At 37.3% G+C, this 16,975-nt stretch overlaps 3 protein-coding genes across 6 annotated transcripts in view; 1 reads left to right on the top strand and 2 right to left on the bottom strand.

Moving 5' to 3' along the window:
* LOC109184356 (disease resistance protein RPP13-like) overlaps positions 1–5,753 on the top strand; it is a 106,169-nt gene extending 100,416 nt beyond the window's left edge. For 2 of the 4 annotated variants that reach the window (XM_019334420.1, XM_019334362.1), the window contains 2 exons: positions 2,667–2,765; positions 5,018–5,100. In XM_019334420.1, the coding sequence (XP_019189965.1) occupies positions 2,667–2,720 (54 nt within the window). In that variant the 3' untranslated portion in view covers positions 2,721–2,765; positions 5,018–5,100. Of the gene's footprint in view, positions 1–992; positions 1,345–1,971; positions 2,585–2,666; positions 2,766–5,017; positions 5,286–5,374 lie in introns of those variants that run through there. The other 2 variants (XM_019334432.1, XM_019334353.1) reach the window with 2 other exon arrangements.
* A 746-nt stretch (positions 5,754–6,499) lies between these two features.
* Positions 6,500–8,889, bottom strand: LOC109186757 (O-glucosyltransferase rumi-like). Its single transcript, XM_019336881.1, has 7 exons — positions 8,846–8,889; positions 8,638–8,728; positions 7,914–8,413; positions 7,638–7,827; positions 7,489–7,553; positions 7,204–7,414; positions 6,500–6,973 (listed from the first exon to the last, which is right to left on the bottom strand). The coding sequence occupies exons 1-7, from the start codon at positions 8,887–8,889 to the stop codon at positions 6,611–6,613; spliced, it is 1,464 nt and encodes a 487-aa protein (XP_019192426.1). The 3' UTR covers positions 6,500–6,610.
* Positions 8,890–9,810: 921 nt separating this feature from the next.
* Positions 9,811–14,947, bottom strand: LOC109184445 (protein O-glucosyltransferase 1-like). The gene is made up of 5 exons (XM_019334446.1): positions 14,158–14,947; positions 11,558–11,750; positions 11,028–11,092; positions 10,585–10,795; positions 9,811–10,195 (listed from the first exon to the last, which is right to left on the bottom strand). The coding sequence occupies exons 1-5, from the start codon at positions 14,889–14,891 to the stop codon at positions 9,836–9,838; spliced, it is 1,563 nt and encodes a 520-aa protein (XP_019189991.1). The 5' UTR covers positions 14,892–14,947; the 3' UTR covers positions 9,811–9,835.
* Positions 14,948–16,975: the final 2,028 nt, after the last annotated feature.

Below are 16,975 nucleotides of genomic sequence, written 5' to 3'. Positions count from 1 at the left end.
AGAGTTGGAAACAAAGCTCAGAGACGTAGCTTCCAGGATCGAGGATGAAATTGAACTCCAAGTACTACATCTTTATGACGAAGAAATAAAAAGAGAGGAAGAAGAAGAAGAAGAGGGAAACAGAATTTTTGATATTTTTGACAGAATTGTGGATCAGACATTTTGGCCACCGGAAGAAGAAGAAGAAGAGGAAATGCCACAGGTTGAAAAAAGCACTCATCATTGCCAAAGCCTTCATCAGACAACTACTCATCATTGTCAGAGGCTTAATCAAATTTTGCATCCGCTAAGGGGAAAATCTCATCCTTGTCTCAAATTCCGTCGTATTTTGCACCCAGCTCTACAAGAAATTGATGCCATCATTGTAGAGTTGGCGAAAGCCAAGGAGGAGTACCAGCTTTTCAAACATCATCTACAAGTAGGAACAAAGCAGCCTGCCTCCCTTCATGTTTTACCAATACCTACTCATCAATGTATCACCATGCCTGACTCTTCCCACCATGCTTCACGCTCCAAAGAAATAATGGTAGGAAAACAGGATGAGTTCGAGATTATAAAGAAGATGCTAATCCAACATCCATCTAAGCAACTACAATTTGTCTCCATTAAAGGTATGGGAGGTATTGGTAAGACAACATTAGTAAAGAAAATTTATGAACATCCATCAATCACTTCCCACTTTGATAAGCAAGCATGGACTGTCGCATCACAAGATCACAATAAGGGGCAAATGCTCTTCGATCTTCTTGGTTCCAAAAACAATATAGCAAACAGCAGCAGTAATGAGGACCTAGCATTACAACTCTACCAAAGTTTGAAGTGTCAAAGGTACTTGATTGTGATGGATGACGTATGGAGCAAAGAGGCGTGGAATGCTGTCAAAACTTGCTTTCCCGATGATGGAAATGGTAGTCGAGTATTGTTGACAACTCGCCTTGCGGAGGTGGCTAATCATATATGCTCCAAAGATGAAAAGGCATGTAAATCTCGAGGTGCTGAATTTAAGACGATTGGGAGACCGGTAGTTGAAAAATGCAAAGGACTGCCTTTGGCAATTATTGTGATTGCAGGCCTTTTTTCCAAACTCAACACTCTAGATGAGTGGGAAAATACTGCCAATGCTCTAAGTTCTTCTTCTGCAGCTACTCTAGATGATGAAGAATGTTCGAGAATACTCTCATTGAGTTACAATCATTTGCCCCACAACTTAAAAGCTTGTTTCTTATACTTGGGAGTTTTTCCAGAAGATCACAAAATCAAAGCTAATAATCTTGCAAGGTTATGGCTTGCTGAAGGACTCGTAAAGGCATTTGAGAATGAAAGCTTTGATGCAGTGGCTAACAGGTACATACAAGAACTTATGGATAGAAATCTAATAATTTTAAACCGGAAAAGCTATTGTGGAAGAAAAATTAAGAGCTTTAGGATGCATGATTTATTGCATGGCTTTTGTGTGAGAGAAGCTGAAAAAGAGAACCTTTTGCATGTTGTTAAGAGTGAAAATAGTTCTTATTTTCAACAAAAAGGTTTTCGTTGGGTAAGCATCCAATATAGCGATTTTAACATGTCTATAATACAAAATTTTACTTGGAAAAGCTATAGATCATTCTTCGGTTTTTGGTGGCAGAGTGCACTTCCAAAATTTAGAAATCGCAATCTACTGAGAGTAATCTTCTTCCACTTCAATGGTCAACCTTTCAGGCTAAAAAATTATGTGAATTATATCCATTTGAGATTCCTAAGAGTTGGAAAAGATATAGAATTGTCTAGGACTCAGGAATTCCTAAAGCCAAGACTTGGAGAGGGTGTAGAATTGTCAAGGTCTTGGAATCTTCAAACACTTGATTGTAATGGAAGTGTATCATATAGATTAGATGAAGGAAGGAAGTATTTGGAGTTTCCACAACTACATCATATTCGTTGCTCTATCTATTGTGGAAATCCTCCCAATTTTGTTCATAAACTTCATTGGATAAGAGCTAAAGATTGCTCAAATGAATACATTACCAATATTCCATGCTTGAAGAATGTACATATTAGAGGTAAAGGCAGAGAGATTAATGCTTGCATTGCAAACTTAGCCTATTTAGAGCAGCTCGAGAGACTTTGCATTTCAGGTGGAGGTGAAACACATATTCCAATTATAAATGATATTGTTCTCTTGAAAAACCTTAGGAAGTTGACATTATATCCTATGAGATTTGTGTGGGAGGAAATTAATATTCTTAGCAAGTTGCCTAGGCTAGAGATGCTCAAGTTACTATGGACGCTAAACGCAGGCAAAGAATGGGAAATACAAGAGGAAGTGATATTTTGCCAGTTAATTGCTTTAGTTATCCATGGTTGTGTTCTCAAGCAGTGGAAAGCTAGTAGTCATAATTTCCCAAAACTTAAGCACCTAGTTCTTTGGAATTGTTTTGAATTGAGAGAGATCCCAATTGACTTTGCTGAAATTTCAACATTGAAGTCAATCAAAATATCGAGATGTCTTCCTTCTGCTGTGGAATCAGCCAAGAAAATTCAGGACGAGCAACGTGACTATGGAAACTACAATATGGTTGTTGTTGAGAAAGAAACTAGAGATGTATGTCACCCTTTCTCTTTTTGAATTGTATTTTTTCAACTTGTGCCAAGCAGATTTAATTAAATTCAGTGACTCATGACAGGTATCGGAATCTGAGAAAAGCCTGAGTGAAGAAGAGCTAGAAGTGGATAACTGATAATTGATACCTTCCTTGTATTCACTTTTAGGCAGAAGACAAGAAGAAGCGAAGATGGATTGCAGCCCGGACGGCCAGGCGTTTGTGGAAACTCATTCAAGAATCCAATGCTTGCAAGAATTCATGGATAATGAATGTATGCTATCTATTTCTTGGAGTTTAGTTGTTGGAATCATATTAGACAATTACAAAACTCGATCTGGGGAGTGCTCAAACTTCATGTCTTGTATTTTAGTACTGAATTGGAAGCTTAAATATGTGTGTGTGTGTGTTTGATGCATATATATGCAGACATATTATTGGAGTTGATGATGATGAGTGTTAACTAATTAAGAAGATTGCTTTGCTTAAAGAAAGCATCAAAGCATCCCAGTGGTTGGTTTTGGCATTTCAGCCTTAATTTGCTTTTTTAATAGATGTAATATAATGTACCATCTTTATCTGTTAGTTTCTGAATCATGCATGATGTATGTGCAATGCAATACTGATTTCTATTTTCTATCCCTATATATATGCATACTTAGTTCACTTGTAATATTGTATGTTTAGTAGCTAGTTGGAAACTAATTTGAAGACTTTTTAGACAATATATAGTAGTATTCTATTGGAATTTGGCAATTTGTCGTTGTGCCTGTCATTTGCTTCTATTTAGCTTGTTTATGTATTAAGTTCTGTTTTGTTTATCGGTCCTCCCAGTTTGATAACTATAACCGAATGCACATATCAAAATAATATGTTTGATATATTTTCTTCTGAGAACTCCGTGTTAATCAAGACCGTCTCCACCATGGCTCGAACTCACAGCCTTCCATATGAGATAGTAACTTTGTGCCACTAGTAGACCACAAGGTCATTGACATATATACATATTAGTATTTCTTTTATTTTAATAATTGGAAACAAAATCTCCAATAAAGTGTTCAAATTTCAAATATTGCATCTTAGGAAACTTGCTCTTTAATTCCTATACAATATTTCTTCCTTCGAAACAAAATTACATCAAAATTTACTCTCTCTTTTTTCATGTTTGATATAATAATATATACAATTACATGACAGGTCCTGTATGACATGATATATATTATAGGAACAAAATATTGACACTATTAAATTAGGAGGAAAAAATAAATATATAAAATAAAAGATATGATATTCTATTCATCAGATTGATTGCCATTTGGGGTAATGTAAACCTCAATTTTCTCCAAACTGCCCTGGAAACTCTCTCAGCCCATGAAACATTTCTGTGTCACCTTCTAAAACCTAACACCTCTCTCCCTCTCTCTTTCAAGCACACATTTTCTTCTTTTTCTTCGTTTTTCTCAATATTGGTTTTGTTCACAATAGCAGAAGAAGGGTCCTGCACTTTTAGCCACAACACAAAATGGTAGATTTTCAAGATTACAGATTTATGATTCCAGCATTCTATTTGCAATTTGATTCATGCATTTCTCACAGGAGATCAGACAACATTGTTCGACAATGAGATCAGATCAGAACATGTTTTACATTGATTAAAAAAGTTTCCAACTTTTCATATATAGTTATGATTGCAGCATTCTATTTGCAATTTGATTCATCCATTTCTCACAGGAGACAACATTATTTTACAAGAAGATCAGAGGATGTTTTACGTTAGATTAAAAAGTTTCAAACTTTAAATGGTTATGATTGCATCATTCTATTTTCAATTTGATTCATGCATTTCTCACCGGAGACAACATTATTCTACAAGATCATAACATGTTGGGGCAACCCTGCCAAATTGGTCAAGCTGTTGTCTTGGTAACCACAAGATTACAAGTTGGACTCCCAACTGGTGACCTATTGGCCTTCTTGGAGCCTAGGAGGCCTAGGCCGTCAGAGGCGGCTTAGGCGGTGCTTAGGTGGCCTAGTCGGCTGCCTAGCCGGCCAGCTGTCTAGACCATCTTATGATGATACGCTAGGCGGCCGGCCAGCGCCTAGGTGCCGATTAATTCTATGCAAGATTTTTGCAATACTGGTTTAAGCTGATCAGCTATAGGCAACTTAGACTGATTTACCTCATTGTGGTTCTTTGCCCACTAGACTGGATTTACCTAGTGCACACCCTCGGGTAGTGGCTGTGAATTTCCCTCGTCACCCAAAGATCGAAACATGTTTTACATAGATCAGAAAGTTTCCAGCTTTAGTCTTGAAACCTGCTTTCAATTTCTCTTAGGTGGTGCCCTAATGATTTGCAGAATGTTATGTTAAAACTTTTTTTTTTTTTTGGAAATATGAAATCTTTCATGAAATACTTTGTTGATGGCATGATTAGGCAAACTCTGCATCTGGGGTTGGTGTGGTTGATGAATGCAAGTTGAAATTCCTGGAACTGAAGTCCAAGAGGAACTACAGATACATCGTGTTCAAGATCGATGAGGCGAGCCAGGCTGTAGTGGTCGAAAAGCTCGGGAGCCATGAAGAGACTCATATCCAATTCTCTAACAGCATGCCACCAAACGAGTGTCGCTATGCAGTTTATGACTATGATTTCACCACTGATGAGAACTGCCAAAAGAGCAAGATCTTCTTTGTTGCATGGTAAATGTGTACTAAAATGCATTTCTGTTCTGATTTGTTTAATTTACTTCTTTTCCCATTAATCCGATGTTCGGTCTGTGTGGATTCAGGGCACCAGAAACTGCTCCAATTAGGAGCAAGATGGTGTATGCAAGCTCGAAAGACAGGTTCAGGAGAGAGCTCGATGGGGTGCAGGTTGAGTTGCAGGCAACTGATCCGAGTGAGATGAGCTTGGATACCTTCAAAGGGAGAGCATACTAAAAGTTGATCTCCATCGCGTTTTTAGTCGTTTCGTTACTTCATAAACATCTCAGTTTCTGGGATTTTCTGCTGGTTAATTAATTAGTTCTGAATCAGAGGATAAGATGAGATTATCCACTTATTTCTCCTGAAAGTTTTTTTGTATTTGAACATTGTTTGTTCATCATTTTTTGTTTTGTATATGTTAAGGTCAATCATATAATTCCTTCATTTTTACCAATTGTATTCTCTCTACCCCTTTGCTCTTTCCTTTTTCCTTTCTTTCATAACTCATTTCAGATCTCATGTCACTATGATTGGATATTTCGATGAAACAAACTGTAAAAACTTCAGAACCAACTATGAAGTCTAAAAACCATCATGAAAATCAATGTTTTCTTAGATTTTCTGCTTCCTAGGAGGCACCTTTTCCAGTTTCAAACTCTTTATGAATTTATTTTGATCACCGGGGGCATCTTCTTGACCGTTGATCATGGAGCGGATCTGGCAGGCCATGAAAATATATTCTGCAATTGAAATTATGGGTATCCATGAACTTTGAGTTGATATAAGGATTTTTATATATAAGAACATTTTACAGTGGTGGTACAAGTTGTGTAAAATTGAAGCATGTGCTCCATCCCAACTAAAAAGCTGACATAGTTGTGTAAAATTGAAGCATGTGCTCCATCCCAACTAAAAGCTGACATAGTTGTGTAAAATTGAAGCATGTGCTCCATCCCAACTAAAAGCTGACATGGACCAGTCGCTTATGGGTGGCGCTGAGATTTCGAACCCAGACTTTTGGTCTGGCTCTTATACCAAATTGAAATGTGCTCCATCCCAACTAAAAAGAGAGTTTTTGTGAAATTCTTTTGAGACAGAACATCACAGAAGGACTATTTGTTGAAATGATGATATTAGAAGAAGCTATAATGGATCTGCAATTGTAGTGGGATTTCTAAAGAAACAACAGTTTCATAGTTGTGCTTATCTGCAAATTTGAAAGGAAGACAGAAAGGCTAATAATTCATCAAAATGATGATACTAGAAGCTAGCTATACTGCATCTGCAAAATTGCACTGGGATTTCTAAACAACAGCTTCTCATCGCTGTGCTTGACTGGAGTTTTCCTTTGCAACTTCCCGGAGCTCAACCTGCCTAATTAGACCGCTTTTCTTGTCAAGAAAAGCCTGAAGATTTTGCAGGCTGGAGGGGAGAGGCAAGGAGCAAGGGCTTGATTCCGAAGCATTATTCACCATCGAATTCAATCTGTACTTCTTCCTCAATCCTTTGACCGAGCAAATCAACGCCTCGTGGCACACTTCAACAGCCCCTTCGGGCACACTCGGCTGATACCTCAACAGCTTCGAGTATTCTTGCAGGAGATGAAACATGTAGTCATACACATACTTCATCATTAGCTTCTCGTGAACATACTTGCTCCCTGATCTCCCGATTCCCTTCGCCTGATCACCCGAAAAAAACAAGAAAACTCAATCTATCAGTGATCAGATTGTTGAGCATATAATATATATAAACATAAATGTGCAATCCAACTATCAGCTTAGGCTTGGAGCCCTTCAGAAGTAATCAGTCCGCACACGTGAGGGGGGGTGTTGAGCATATAATATTATAGAAACATAAATATGCAATCCAACTATCAGCTTAAGCTTTTAAATGAAGATCCTGATTTTACCTGTTTTGGATGTGCATTGCCCCAGTCTACAGCATACTTGATGGATCTGCATTTGTCATTCTCACTGATCGGCCAGAAATGGACCGTCGGGATAAGACTTCTTGTGAAGAAATCATAGTAATGGGGGTTTATGAACAGACTCATGGAATCACAGGCCAGAATATACTTCTGACTCACAGACCATGAAATCCCTTCAACATAAATTTTATACCTGTCACACATTATCGTCATCTTGTGAATAATCTTGTGAAACCTGAAAGGGCATTTTACAATTTTTACACACACCTATGAGTGCATTGGTTCACTAAACTCGACGTGTTGAATCTTTGCCTCTTCTCGCGATACCAGTCCTGAAAATGGCTAATACGGTTTTTAGTACAACTAACACTGAACCTTATGGAGGAGGAGTTTTAGGCTATATTATTAGTTATTACCACATCATAGATCCTGGCATTCCAGTCTTGATAAGTGGCATTGCATTTGGCGAGATCCCGCCTTGCAAGGCTCAGCTTCGTGTTCCCTTTCCAATACGCGAAAGGCTCCCTGTCCTCCCACTTTCGAGCCTCATTGCTATCTTGTAACTCCTTCTTCAACACCTCCCAAGGCCTAATCTTGAGCTCGGGCCTGCAAAATATTGCAGAAACTGCAGTGTTAAGTGTTAACCATTCCCGGCTTGCCTAGCTAGGATTAGTTTAGTGTTTAGTGTTTACCATCCCCAGAAGGACCAATCAGGAAACACGATGTCATGACTCAAGTCATCACCGCAGTAATGGAACAACGGTGGAGGAGCTGAAGCCCGGTGGGCTCGTTTTCTGATCACCGGAATATCTCCCAACTCGAACATCAGATCCAAATCCGGGACCCTACCCGGGTACAATGTGAGGAGCTGCAAAATCCCCCACAGTGTCACCATGTCCCTTGTTTGGAAAACCTTTTTGAACTTCTCCACATACAACACTCCACTCACTACAAGCACCCGAATGTGTGCCACTTCCCCGGCTTTCTCAACCATCTCCCTCGTGATCCCTGTCGCCTTCCACGGCTTCAGGTCCTCGTGGATCCACCTGAAGTACTCGGGGCATGCCTCGGTGCTCTCCGAGGTGCGTGCAGCCTCGGGCACGAGCACCGTTCTTTGTGGACACGCGGTGGAGCACGACACCTCAGGGAAAAAACTGTTTGAGGTTCTCTGGAATCCACCTGACAGAATATTCTGAAACAAATTTGCACTGTTAATAATGTCACAAAAAACCCGAAACAACAATGTTACTTGCACCAAATCCTGTTTCAACAACTCGGGTTTAACTAATCAACACGAGATTCGAGGGGTTATGACACAAGATCTGGTGCAAAAATTTGGAGGGAAATTAAAAACTGAAAACTGTACAGATTATATTACAACTAAAAGATCAGAATGGGATCAAAAAATGAATTTACCATATCCATCCATTGGACAGTGATTGCAGTAATCAGAAGGATTACCAGAAAGAATCCTAAAGTGGTAGTCTTATGTTGTCTGCCTATCATTCTATACAGTGTTTTGATTACCTAACTAAAGAATCAGACAGTCTGAACAACATAAAATCTTTACCTTCTTTGTTTTTTTTTTTTTTTCAAAAATCTAGATTGATGAGAAAATTCATACCCCACAAGATCAGGAGAAATGTAAGGACAAGTAGTGGACCCCATTGTTGTTCCTTAGTTTCAGGTCATCATAGCTGATGATTAGGACATTACCTGAAAATATTCCCATTAATTCTGAGGTGAAAGAAAATCATTCATAAAACTGACAAAGTTCCAACATTCTTAACATAAAAGAGGATTTCTGCTATCAGTCATCCCTTGTTATAGTGTGGGTTTCAATTTGTTAGGGCAAATTAAAGGTGGTAGAAGTTACTTGTAAATTTATAATGATTCAAATATATTTTTCTTTAAATTTTTTTCCTCAAAAACTTTGATTTATGAGAAAACTTAAAATTTAACATAAATAATATAGTTATCCACACTTTTTGGACCACTTTAGGGATCAAAAAATTGTCTATCAATATTGCTGACCCGATAAAGGCTTTCTAGACCACTTTGGATTAAAAAATGTCGAATAAATAGAGGTGGCCACGAATTACTGGGCTAGTTTGAGAGCAAACAAGCCCTGAATCAGTTAGGAAAAAACCCGGCATGGGCTTCACTGAGCCTAGGTTGCCTATGAACGCAAATTATGCCGTGCAACCGTGTGCACCATGAATGGTGCACACGGTTGCAAAAACAGCAATCAAAACGACGCGTCCGACTTAAAAAAAGAAAAAAAAAATCAGTTTCGATTGTCGTTAACGGCATTATGTTGTGCATAATTTGAACTATATATCCAGAATGTATGAACTGTATATTCAGAATGAATGAACTATATATCCAGGATGCTTATTAATCATTGAAAAAGAAGAAACAATAGAGTTACAACAAAAGTCATGGTTCATCTTTATGCATTTATAAGCCAATACAATCACACACACACACACACAAAAAAAAAAAAAAAAAAAAAAAAAAAAAAAAAAAAAAAAAAAAAGAAAAGTTAATTAGAGAGAAGAAATCAAGCAAATTAAAGAGTGCCCTAGCTAGCTTGGTTCATTATATCATAGCTTCACTTCTTATTTCTTTTACTCCAATATTCATTCTCCCAGGCCTCAACTTGCTTTGTAGCCCTAATCTTTTGGTCAAGGAAAGCCCCAAGTTGTTGAGGATCATAAGGTGGTGGCAAAGTGCATGGAGCAGTGTTACTGGGAGATTGCTCCAATGACTCCTCCATGAACTTCCTAAACAGACCATCTGCAGAACAGGCCAGAGATTCGGGGCAAACCTCAACTGCATTTTGAGGAATCTCAGGTTTGAACCTCAGCAGCTTCGCATATTCACTCAACAAATGGAACATGAAGTCAAATATGTACTCCATCTTCATGTCTTCTTGCATGAAGTGGCTCCCTGCTTCCCCAATTGCTTGTGCCTGAAAGATTTCAATTTTTTTCATTATATTATATTCATCGAGAAAGTTTACCATACTGATCGACACCTATGACGAATATGTCAATCATGCATCCTGTTAAACAGTGTTGAAAAAGATGCTAAGCACCAGATTTTTTTATTTTTTAAAAATTTCTTTGAAATTTTTAAAAATTATTTTTAGGGTTATTCAAAAAAAAAAAAAAAAAAAACCGGAGTTCGGCCGCCTAGGTGCCCAGCCGAGGAAGAGGTCAATTTCGGCGTTTTTTGACGCGGCCAGGGGCCGGATAAGGGTACATATTGATACTATAATCATTTCTTATGTATTTTATGTTGTACTGTTTTGTCTTAAGAATATATGTTATTTTTACATTTGACACCGAATATAATTACCTTGTCGGTGCGATTGTTGCCCCACTCAACAGCAAATTGGAGAGACTTGCACTTATCATTGTCCCTAATAGGCCAATAGTGATGTTGGGGGATCATGCCTCTAATGAAGAAATCATGGTAACGAGGTGTTACGTACAACGTTGGTGAGTCGCATGACAATATGTATTTCTCACTCACTGACCATGCCCATCCTTCTATGTAGATCTTGTATCTGCACACATTATTAACCACAGACACAATAAAAATGAATCTCAGTCACTAATTCTTGAATGTCAAACAAAGTTCAATAATACACGATTTAATTAATTAATTAAAGTCAATAGAATTGAAAGATATATTTTGTCGCAATTAAAATTTAAGTTGATGGTAAGATTGTACGTATATTATTTATATATTATGTGCTGAACAAGTAGTGATATATCCATATGCATTCATGCATTAACCTGTGGGTGCATTGGTCTTCAAGATTTGATTGCTTGTATCCATTTTTTGATTCTTGATCCCAGTCCTGAAAAAATGAATCTTTACTACATGTAATTTTGACAAGATAAAAGATAAAAAAGTAAAAAAGATATAGAACACAAAATTTACATAATTCGACAGTATGCTTACTTCTATATAATTTGGACAAGATTAAAGATCAAATGTAAAAAATAAATAAATAAAGAACACAATGACTTACATGGTTGGACAATATATGGAAAAATTTAGATAAACATTGTTCCTAGTTATTATAATTATAAAAATAAAAATAAAAAATAAAAAAAGACTAAGGTCACTCAATTGGACTATAATACACATGGGTCAAACCACACTAAAAATTGAATCCAATCAATTAGTTAGTCTAACACATGACTTTATAAACTCATATGTTCTCTCTTATTTGATCAATGTGGGATTTTTAACACTAGTGAAACTCTATCCCGGTTATTGTTCCCAAACTTTATTCATGTGACCAATTGAATAGATGTACCTGAACATAAAGGAGAGTGTTCCAATTATGTTGTTGAGTGAGGTTACACTTGAGAAGATCAGCCCTGGTTGGTGTCACGTGTGGATTGCCCTTCCAATAAGCCATTGGCACCCTGTCCTTCCATTTTGTTTTCTTGTTCCCTTCTTTTATGTCCTTCATCACACTTCTCCATGGCTTTATATTTATCTCTGCCCTGCAAAATTTATTTTATATATATACTATATTAATTTTTCTATAATATCGATTAATATTGACATTGATAGTATCGGATACATTATTATATTATTAGGTATTATTGATATTTATGTTAACGCGATATAATAATAGTATGAGAAAAGGGTCAAATAGGCCCCTAAACATTTTGCTAAAGGTCAATTAACCCCACAAACTTTTGAAAAGGTCAATTGAACACATGAACACACAATTTTGAGTCACTTGACCCCATTAACCGGTAACTTTTACCTGATGAACCGGTAATTGACACCGTGGTGTGACACATAAGCGTTGAAGTGGGTACTTAGCTGCCACATAAGCATAAAAAAAGAATTAAATTAAAAAAAAGAATTTAAAATCAGCCCTGTACAATATAATCTGTTAAATTCTTTATGGCTGATTTTAAAATGTTTTTATTAATTTAAGAGAAAAGGGTCAAATAGACCCCTAAACATTACCCTAAAGGTCAATTAGCCCCCTAAACTTTATAAAAGGTCAATTAAACACTCAAACATGCTAAATTTGGTCAATGAAGCCCAAAAACTGGTAAATGACCTGTTTTTACCAGTCATTTTAATTCCGGCGACGAAATCCGGCCACCGGCGAATTTTTCCGGCGGCCGGCGAATTAATTTTCCGGCCGTCCGGTCGTCTTCCACCGGAGAAGACGACCGGACGGCCGCCTTCTCCAGCCTTCTCCAGTGGAGAAGACGACCAGATCTGGTCGTCTTCTCCAATGGAGAAGACGTCCGTCTGGTCGTCTTCTCCATTGGAGAAGATGACCAGATCTGGTCATCTTCTCCAATGGAGAAGACGACCAGATCTGGTCGTCTTCTCCACTGGAGAAGGCGGCAGACGGCCGCCTGCCGCCTTCTCCATTGGAGAAGGCAGCCGTCCGGTCGTCTTCTCCGGTGGAAGACGACCGGACGGCCAGAAAATTAATTCGTCGGCCGCCGGAAAAATTCGCCGGTGGCCGGAATTCGTCACCGGTGGCCGGATTTCGTCGCCGGAATTAAAATGACCGGTAAAAACAGGTCATTTACCGATTTTTGGGCTTCATTGACCAAATTTAGCATGTTTGAGTGTTTAATTGACATTTTTTAAAGTTTAGGGGGCTAATTGACCTTTAGGGTAATGTTTAGGGGTCTATTTGACCCTTTTCTCTTAATTTAATTCTTTTTTATGCTTATGTGGCAGCCAAGTACCCACTCCAACGCTTATGTGTCACGCCACGGTGTCAATTACCGGTTCATCAGGTAAAAGTTACCGGTTAATGGGGTCAAGTGACTCAAAATTGTATGTTCATGTGTTCAATTGACCTTTTCAAAAGTTTGTGGGGTTAATTGACCTTTAGCGAAATGTTTAAGGGTGTATTTGACCCTTTTCTCTAATAATATATATAATTATACATGATATTATGAATATTATAAAATTTTCATATAATTTAGAAAATGTTAATTAGGACTTGTATATTGCTTACATATGTACTTTAATAGTCATCAAACAAAATAAAGTAGAGTTAATTCATGTATCTATTCAAGATTCAATTCGTGTAATCTAGCTAGATTGCTAGGTGAGGATTATATTTATCAAAAATAAAACGTTAAAAATTATTATCTATGATTTAATTCATATATAAATCCAAACGTTTATTTTGATATTAATTTCAATTAATACCATCCTTTAGATATTTTCATTAATATGATTTTATGTGTTTAACCTAGTAAACATTTTCTCTAAGATGAAAGAAAATAAAAATAAAAATTACCCACAGCTACCGTCAATTAGATACTTATGTGTTTAACCTAGTACATATCTATAACTATGCTTACTTTTCACGGGTTAGCTATTCGTTGTCATAGTTTACTTAAAATTTATGTTGGATATTTACTTCTCGGGAGTTGACTTACTTAAAATCAATTCGTGATAAGTGGGTGAACATTATTAACCATTTAACCACATCCATGGTAAGCCACAATCTCACGTCTCGAATCGAGGAGGGACTGAACTCGACCAACCCAGCCAACGCCCAACAATTTATTTTCAGATGAAAGAAAATGAAAATAACCTACAACGAAGTCGTTTGTGGTCTTTTACCGCCTAGCTAGACTTATAAGGTAGGTTCCACGCGAACCAAGTTAATTAGGCTATTGACTTGGTAACCATAAATTAAGTTACAAGTTCAACCCCAGCAGGAACCGGAGAGACCTATTGGTCTTCTTGACTTGAACAGGTCGGTCAGCTATGAGTTACCTCCTTGTGATTCTATGACCGAAATTTATCCACTACACAACCTCTAGCAATGTTTGCGGTGTCCCTCGTCATCAAATAAAATAAAATAGAATAAAAATGAAATTAAATTGATGTTTGGCATGCATGCATTATTACCATCCCCAAAATGACCAGTCCGGGAACACAATGTCCAAGCTCTGCTCATCCGAACAGTACCGGAACAACGGCGGCGGCCCGGAGTCCGGTCTCCGGTAGTCTTTCGCCGGGACGACCGGCCTGTCGTCGCAATCAAACATGAGCTCAAGATCCGGCAACTTGCCGGGATACCACCTCATCAACTGCATAATTCCCCACATGGTGAACAGAGCTCTGGTCTGAATAGACTCTCTGTACTTCTCCACGTACATCTTCCCGCCGGAAATCACCAGCCGGAAATGCGCATTCCGGCGCACTTTCTCCAGCATCTCCCGCGTAATCCCCGTCCCCTTCCAGTGCTTCAGGTCCTCGTGAATCCACCGGAAATACTCCGGGCACGTCGGCGGCGCCGGCAAGTCGGAGAAATTAAGGTACGATGATGTCGGGTAGTTTCCCGGGCACGTGCTCGTCTTGTTCCATGCAACGCAGTCCAGAGGGATCGGGAATTCGAAAACTTCAGTTTCGTTCTTACCTGACAACAATGAATATCTTGTCTGTACGAGGTCAACCCATCCCCGGAAAGTCGAGACGGAGACGACGAAGATGACGGCGAGGAGGAGGAAGAGCGCCGCCGTGAGGGCGGCGGCGGTTTTCTTGTTCGTTGAGGATCTCCATCTAGCTCCGAAGGAATGGTGTCTCTGATAAGCTGGCCTTAGCCAAAATATTTTCATCAACTTCTCATTCCTCTCCTTCATGTTTTCTCACCTCCTAATTAATCTGCACCAAAATAATTAGCTTAATTAATAACTTTATAATGAGTGTCCCCACGTCTATATATATATGAGTCCTCATAAATTGTGTCTCAGTTAACCTATAGATGTCTATATATACATATACATACATACAATGGCTTATAATTAAGTTAAAAATTAAATAAGGGATACATTGGCAAATAACCATTTTTTTACTATCCAAAAATGATCAAAATTTTATGTTTTTTTTTTAATATTACTGACTCTGTTACGATATAGTATCTATGTTCATAGATCCGTTACTTATTTCAACCACGGGCTAAAATAGTTGAAATTTTCAAACACAATCATATAATGTTATCAAAATTTTTAAAACCCCCACAAAGAACTTAAGTTTTAACCACCCATGTTCAAAAACATTTAATACTTTGACTTGTAATTAAAATTAGCTAGGACTTTTGCAAATCTCAAAAGTGGTTAGGAGGCTCGTTTCTAACTGAAAATTGTTCGATTCCGACCACTTTTGAATGATCGAAATATAATTTAAGTATTTTCAGCATTGATAATCCAATTTCCTTATAAAATAAAAATAATAATTACGTTTTTCCTCGTATTAAAAAATTTTTTAAAGAAGAATATTATTAACTCATTAAAAAGAAAAAAATTCAGTCTCACTACCCCTTAAACCTCTAGTTAAAAGAGATAAATTAAAAAATGTGACTCAAAAGTCTACAATAACATACTTTGTATTACCAATAGGAATGGAACTCTGCATCCTACTACGGTCACCGGTGCCGTTACGATTGGTATATGACATTTTGTATTTTTCTTATGCCCATGAATATCTTGTGAAGGTGTCATCACATACACGATGTGACAAGGTGACAGCAACTGAAGTTAACTTTGTGCATAGTTTTAAGGCAAATTAGTTGATTTATTTGAGGATGAAGAAAAATGTGAACCACTAGATACCTAGGAAAACAACTGCGGAGAGATAGATATTGTCTTTCATGTGAACACCGCGTACTTAGGAAGTTCTGCAATGTCATGTTTTCTGGTCTTCCTGGCGACTTTAAGTGAAAATGAAGTAATTATTATACATATAGCAATTGGTAAAATTAAACTAAATAGGCAGCTTTAGGGCTGGGCATTTTGGTTCGGTTTAACCGAACCGAACCGAACCAATTTGGTTTGGTTTGGTTTCAAACCGAAAAACCGATCGGTCTTAAGATTTGAGAAACCGATCGGTTCGGTTTAAAACCGAACCAAACCGATAAACCGATTGGTTTTTTTAAAAAAAAAAATAAAATATATATATATATATATATATATATATATATATATATATATATATATATAATATAATATAATAACTAATAATATATAAATAACTTCAATATAATTTAACATTCTAAGGTCTAATCCTAACTTAATATGTTTTCCTTTTCTACTTAATATTTTTTAGTTTTGTAGGTTATAGTTTATAGTTTATACATTTCCTTATTTAAAGAATTTTGAATTAGGACTTTTATTTATTTATTTAGATTTTGTGTTCTAGAGACTAGAATTTCAATTTCATTATGTTCATTGACTTGCGCTGTATAAGTTTTAATCTTGTATTGATCTCTTGATTGTTTTCATTCCAGTTCACTACTGGAATTTAATTCAAATTCCAGTAGTGAACTGGAAAATTCCCAGTTCACAGTGAACTGAAATTTAATTCCAGTGACTTCCATTGAACTGCTCTAGTTCAATTCACTGGAATTAAATTTCAATTCCAGTGAACTAGAATTAATATGACGGGAAATTTTAAATGGCTTAGTCATGTATCTTGCCATCAAGCGAACCGTTTACATTTGAATTTGATAATGCAGATAGATGATTCTCTATCTTACCATCAAGGGAACACTCCAAGTAGCACTCCAACCGAAACCAAACCGAACTACAATGATGAATGTAATTCTCGTAAAGTCTTAAACCGAACCGAAAACCGAACCGAATTAAATCCGAACCGAAACCAAACCGATTAAAACCAAACCGAACTATAATGTTAAACCGAATGGTTCAACTTTTTCTAAAATCGAAAA

Source organism: Ipomoea nil, unplaced genomic scaffold (assembly GCF_001879475.1).
Source record: "Ipomoea nil cultivar Tokyo-kokei standard unplaced genomic scaffold, Asagao_1.1 scaffold0188, whole genome shotgun sequence".
In the NCBI taxonomy this organism is placed as follows: domain Eukaryota; kingdom Viridiplantae; phylum Streptophyta; class Magnoliopsida; order Solanales; family Convolvulaceae; genus Ipomoea; species Ipomoea nil.
Note: the sequence above shows the minus strand (reverse complement) of the source record. Positions and strands in the feature narration are given on the sequence as shown.

What these genes read in the sequence shown, in the direction of transcription:
- LOC109184445 (XM_019334446.1), bottom strand. Translation starts at nt 14,891, where the DNA reads ATGAAGGAGAGGAATGAGAAGTTGATGAAAATATTTTGGCTAAGGCCA. An exon ending in ACACTCTCCTTTATGTTCAG is followed by an intron (nt 11,093 to 11,557) that starts GTACATCTATTC and finishes TCATTTTTTCAG; the next exon opens with GACTGGGATCAAGAATCAAA. An exon ending in GCAACAATCGCACCGACAAG is followed by an intron (nt 10,196 to 10,584) that starts GTAATTATATTC and finishes GAAATCTTTCAG; the next exon opens with GCACAAGCAATTGGGGAAGC.
- LOC109186757 (XM_019336881.1), bottom strand. Translation starts at nt 8,889, where the DNA reads ATGGGGTCCACTACTTGTCCTTACATTTCTCCTGATCTTGTGGG. An exon ending in GATTGGTCCTTCTGGGGATG is followed by an intron (nt 7,828 to 7,913) that starts GTAAACACTAAA and finishes AATATTTTGCAG; the next exon opens with GCCCGAGCTCAAGATTAGGC. An exon ending in GCAATGCACATCCAAAACAG is followed by an intron (nt 6,974 to 7,203) that starts GTAAAATCAGGA and finishes TCGGGTGATCAG; the next exon opens with GCGAAGGGAATCGGGAGATC.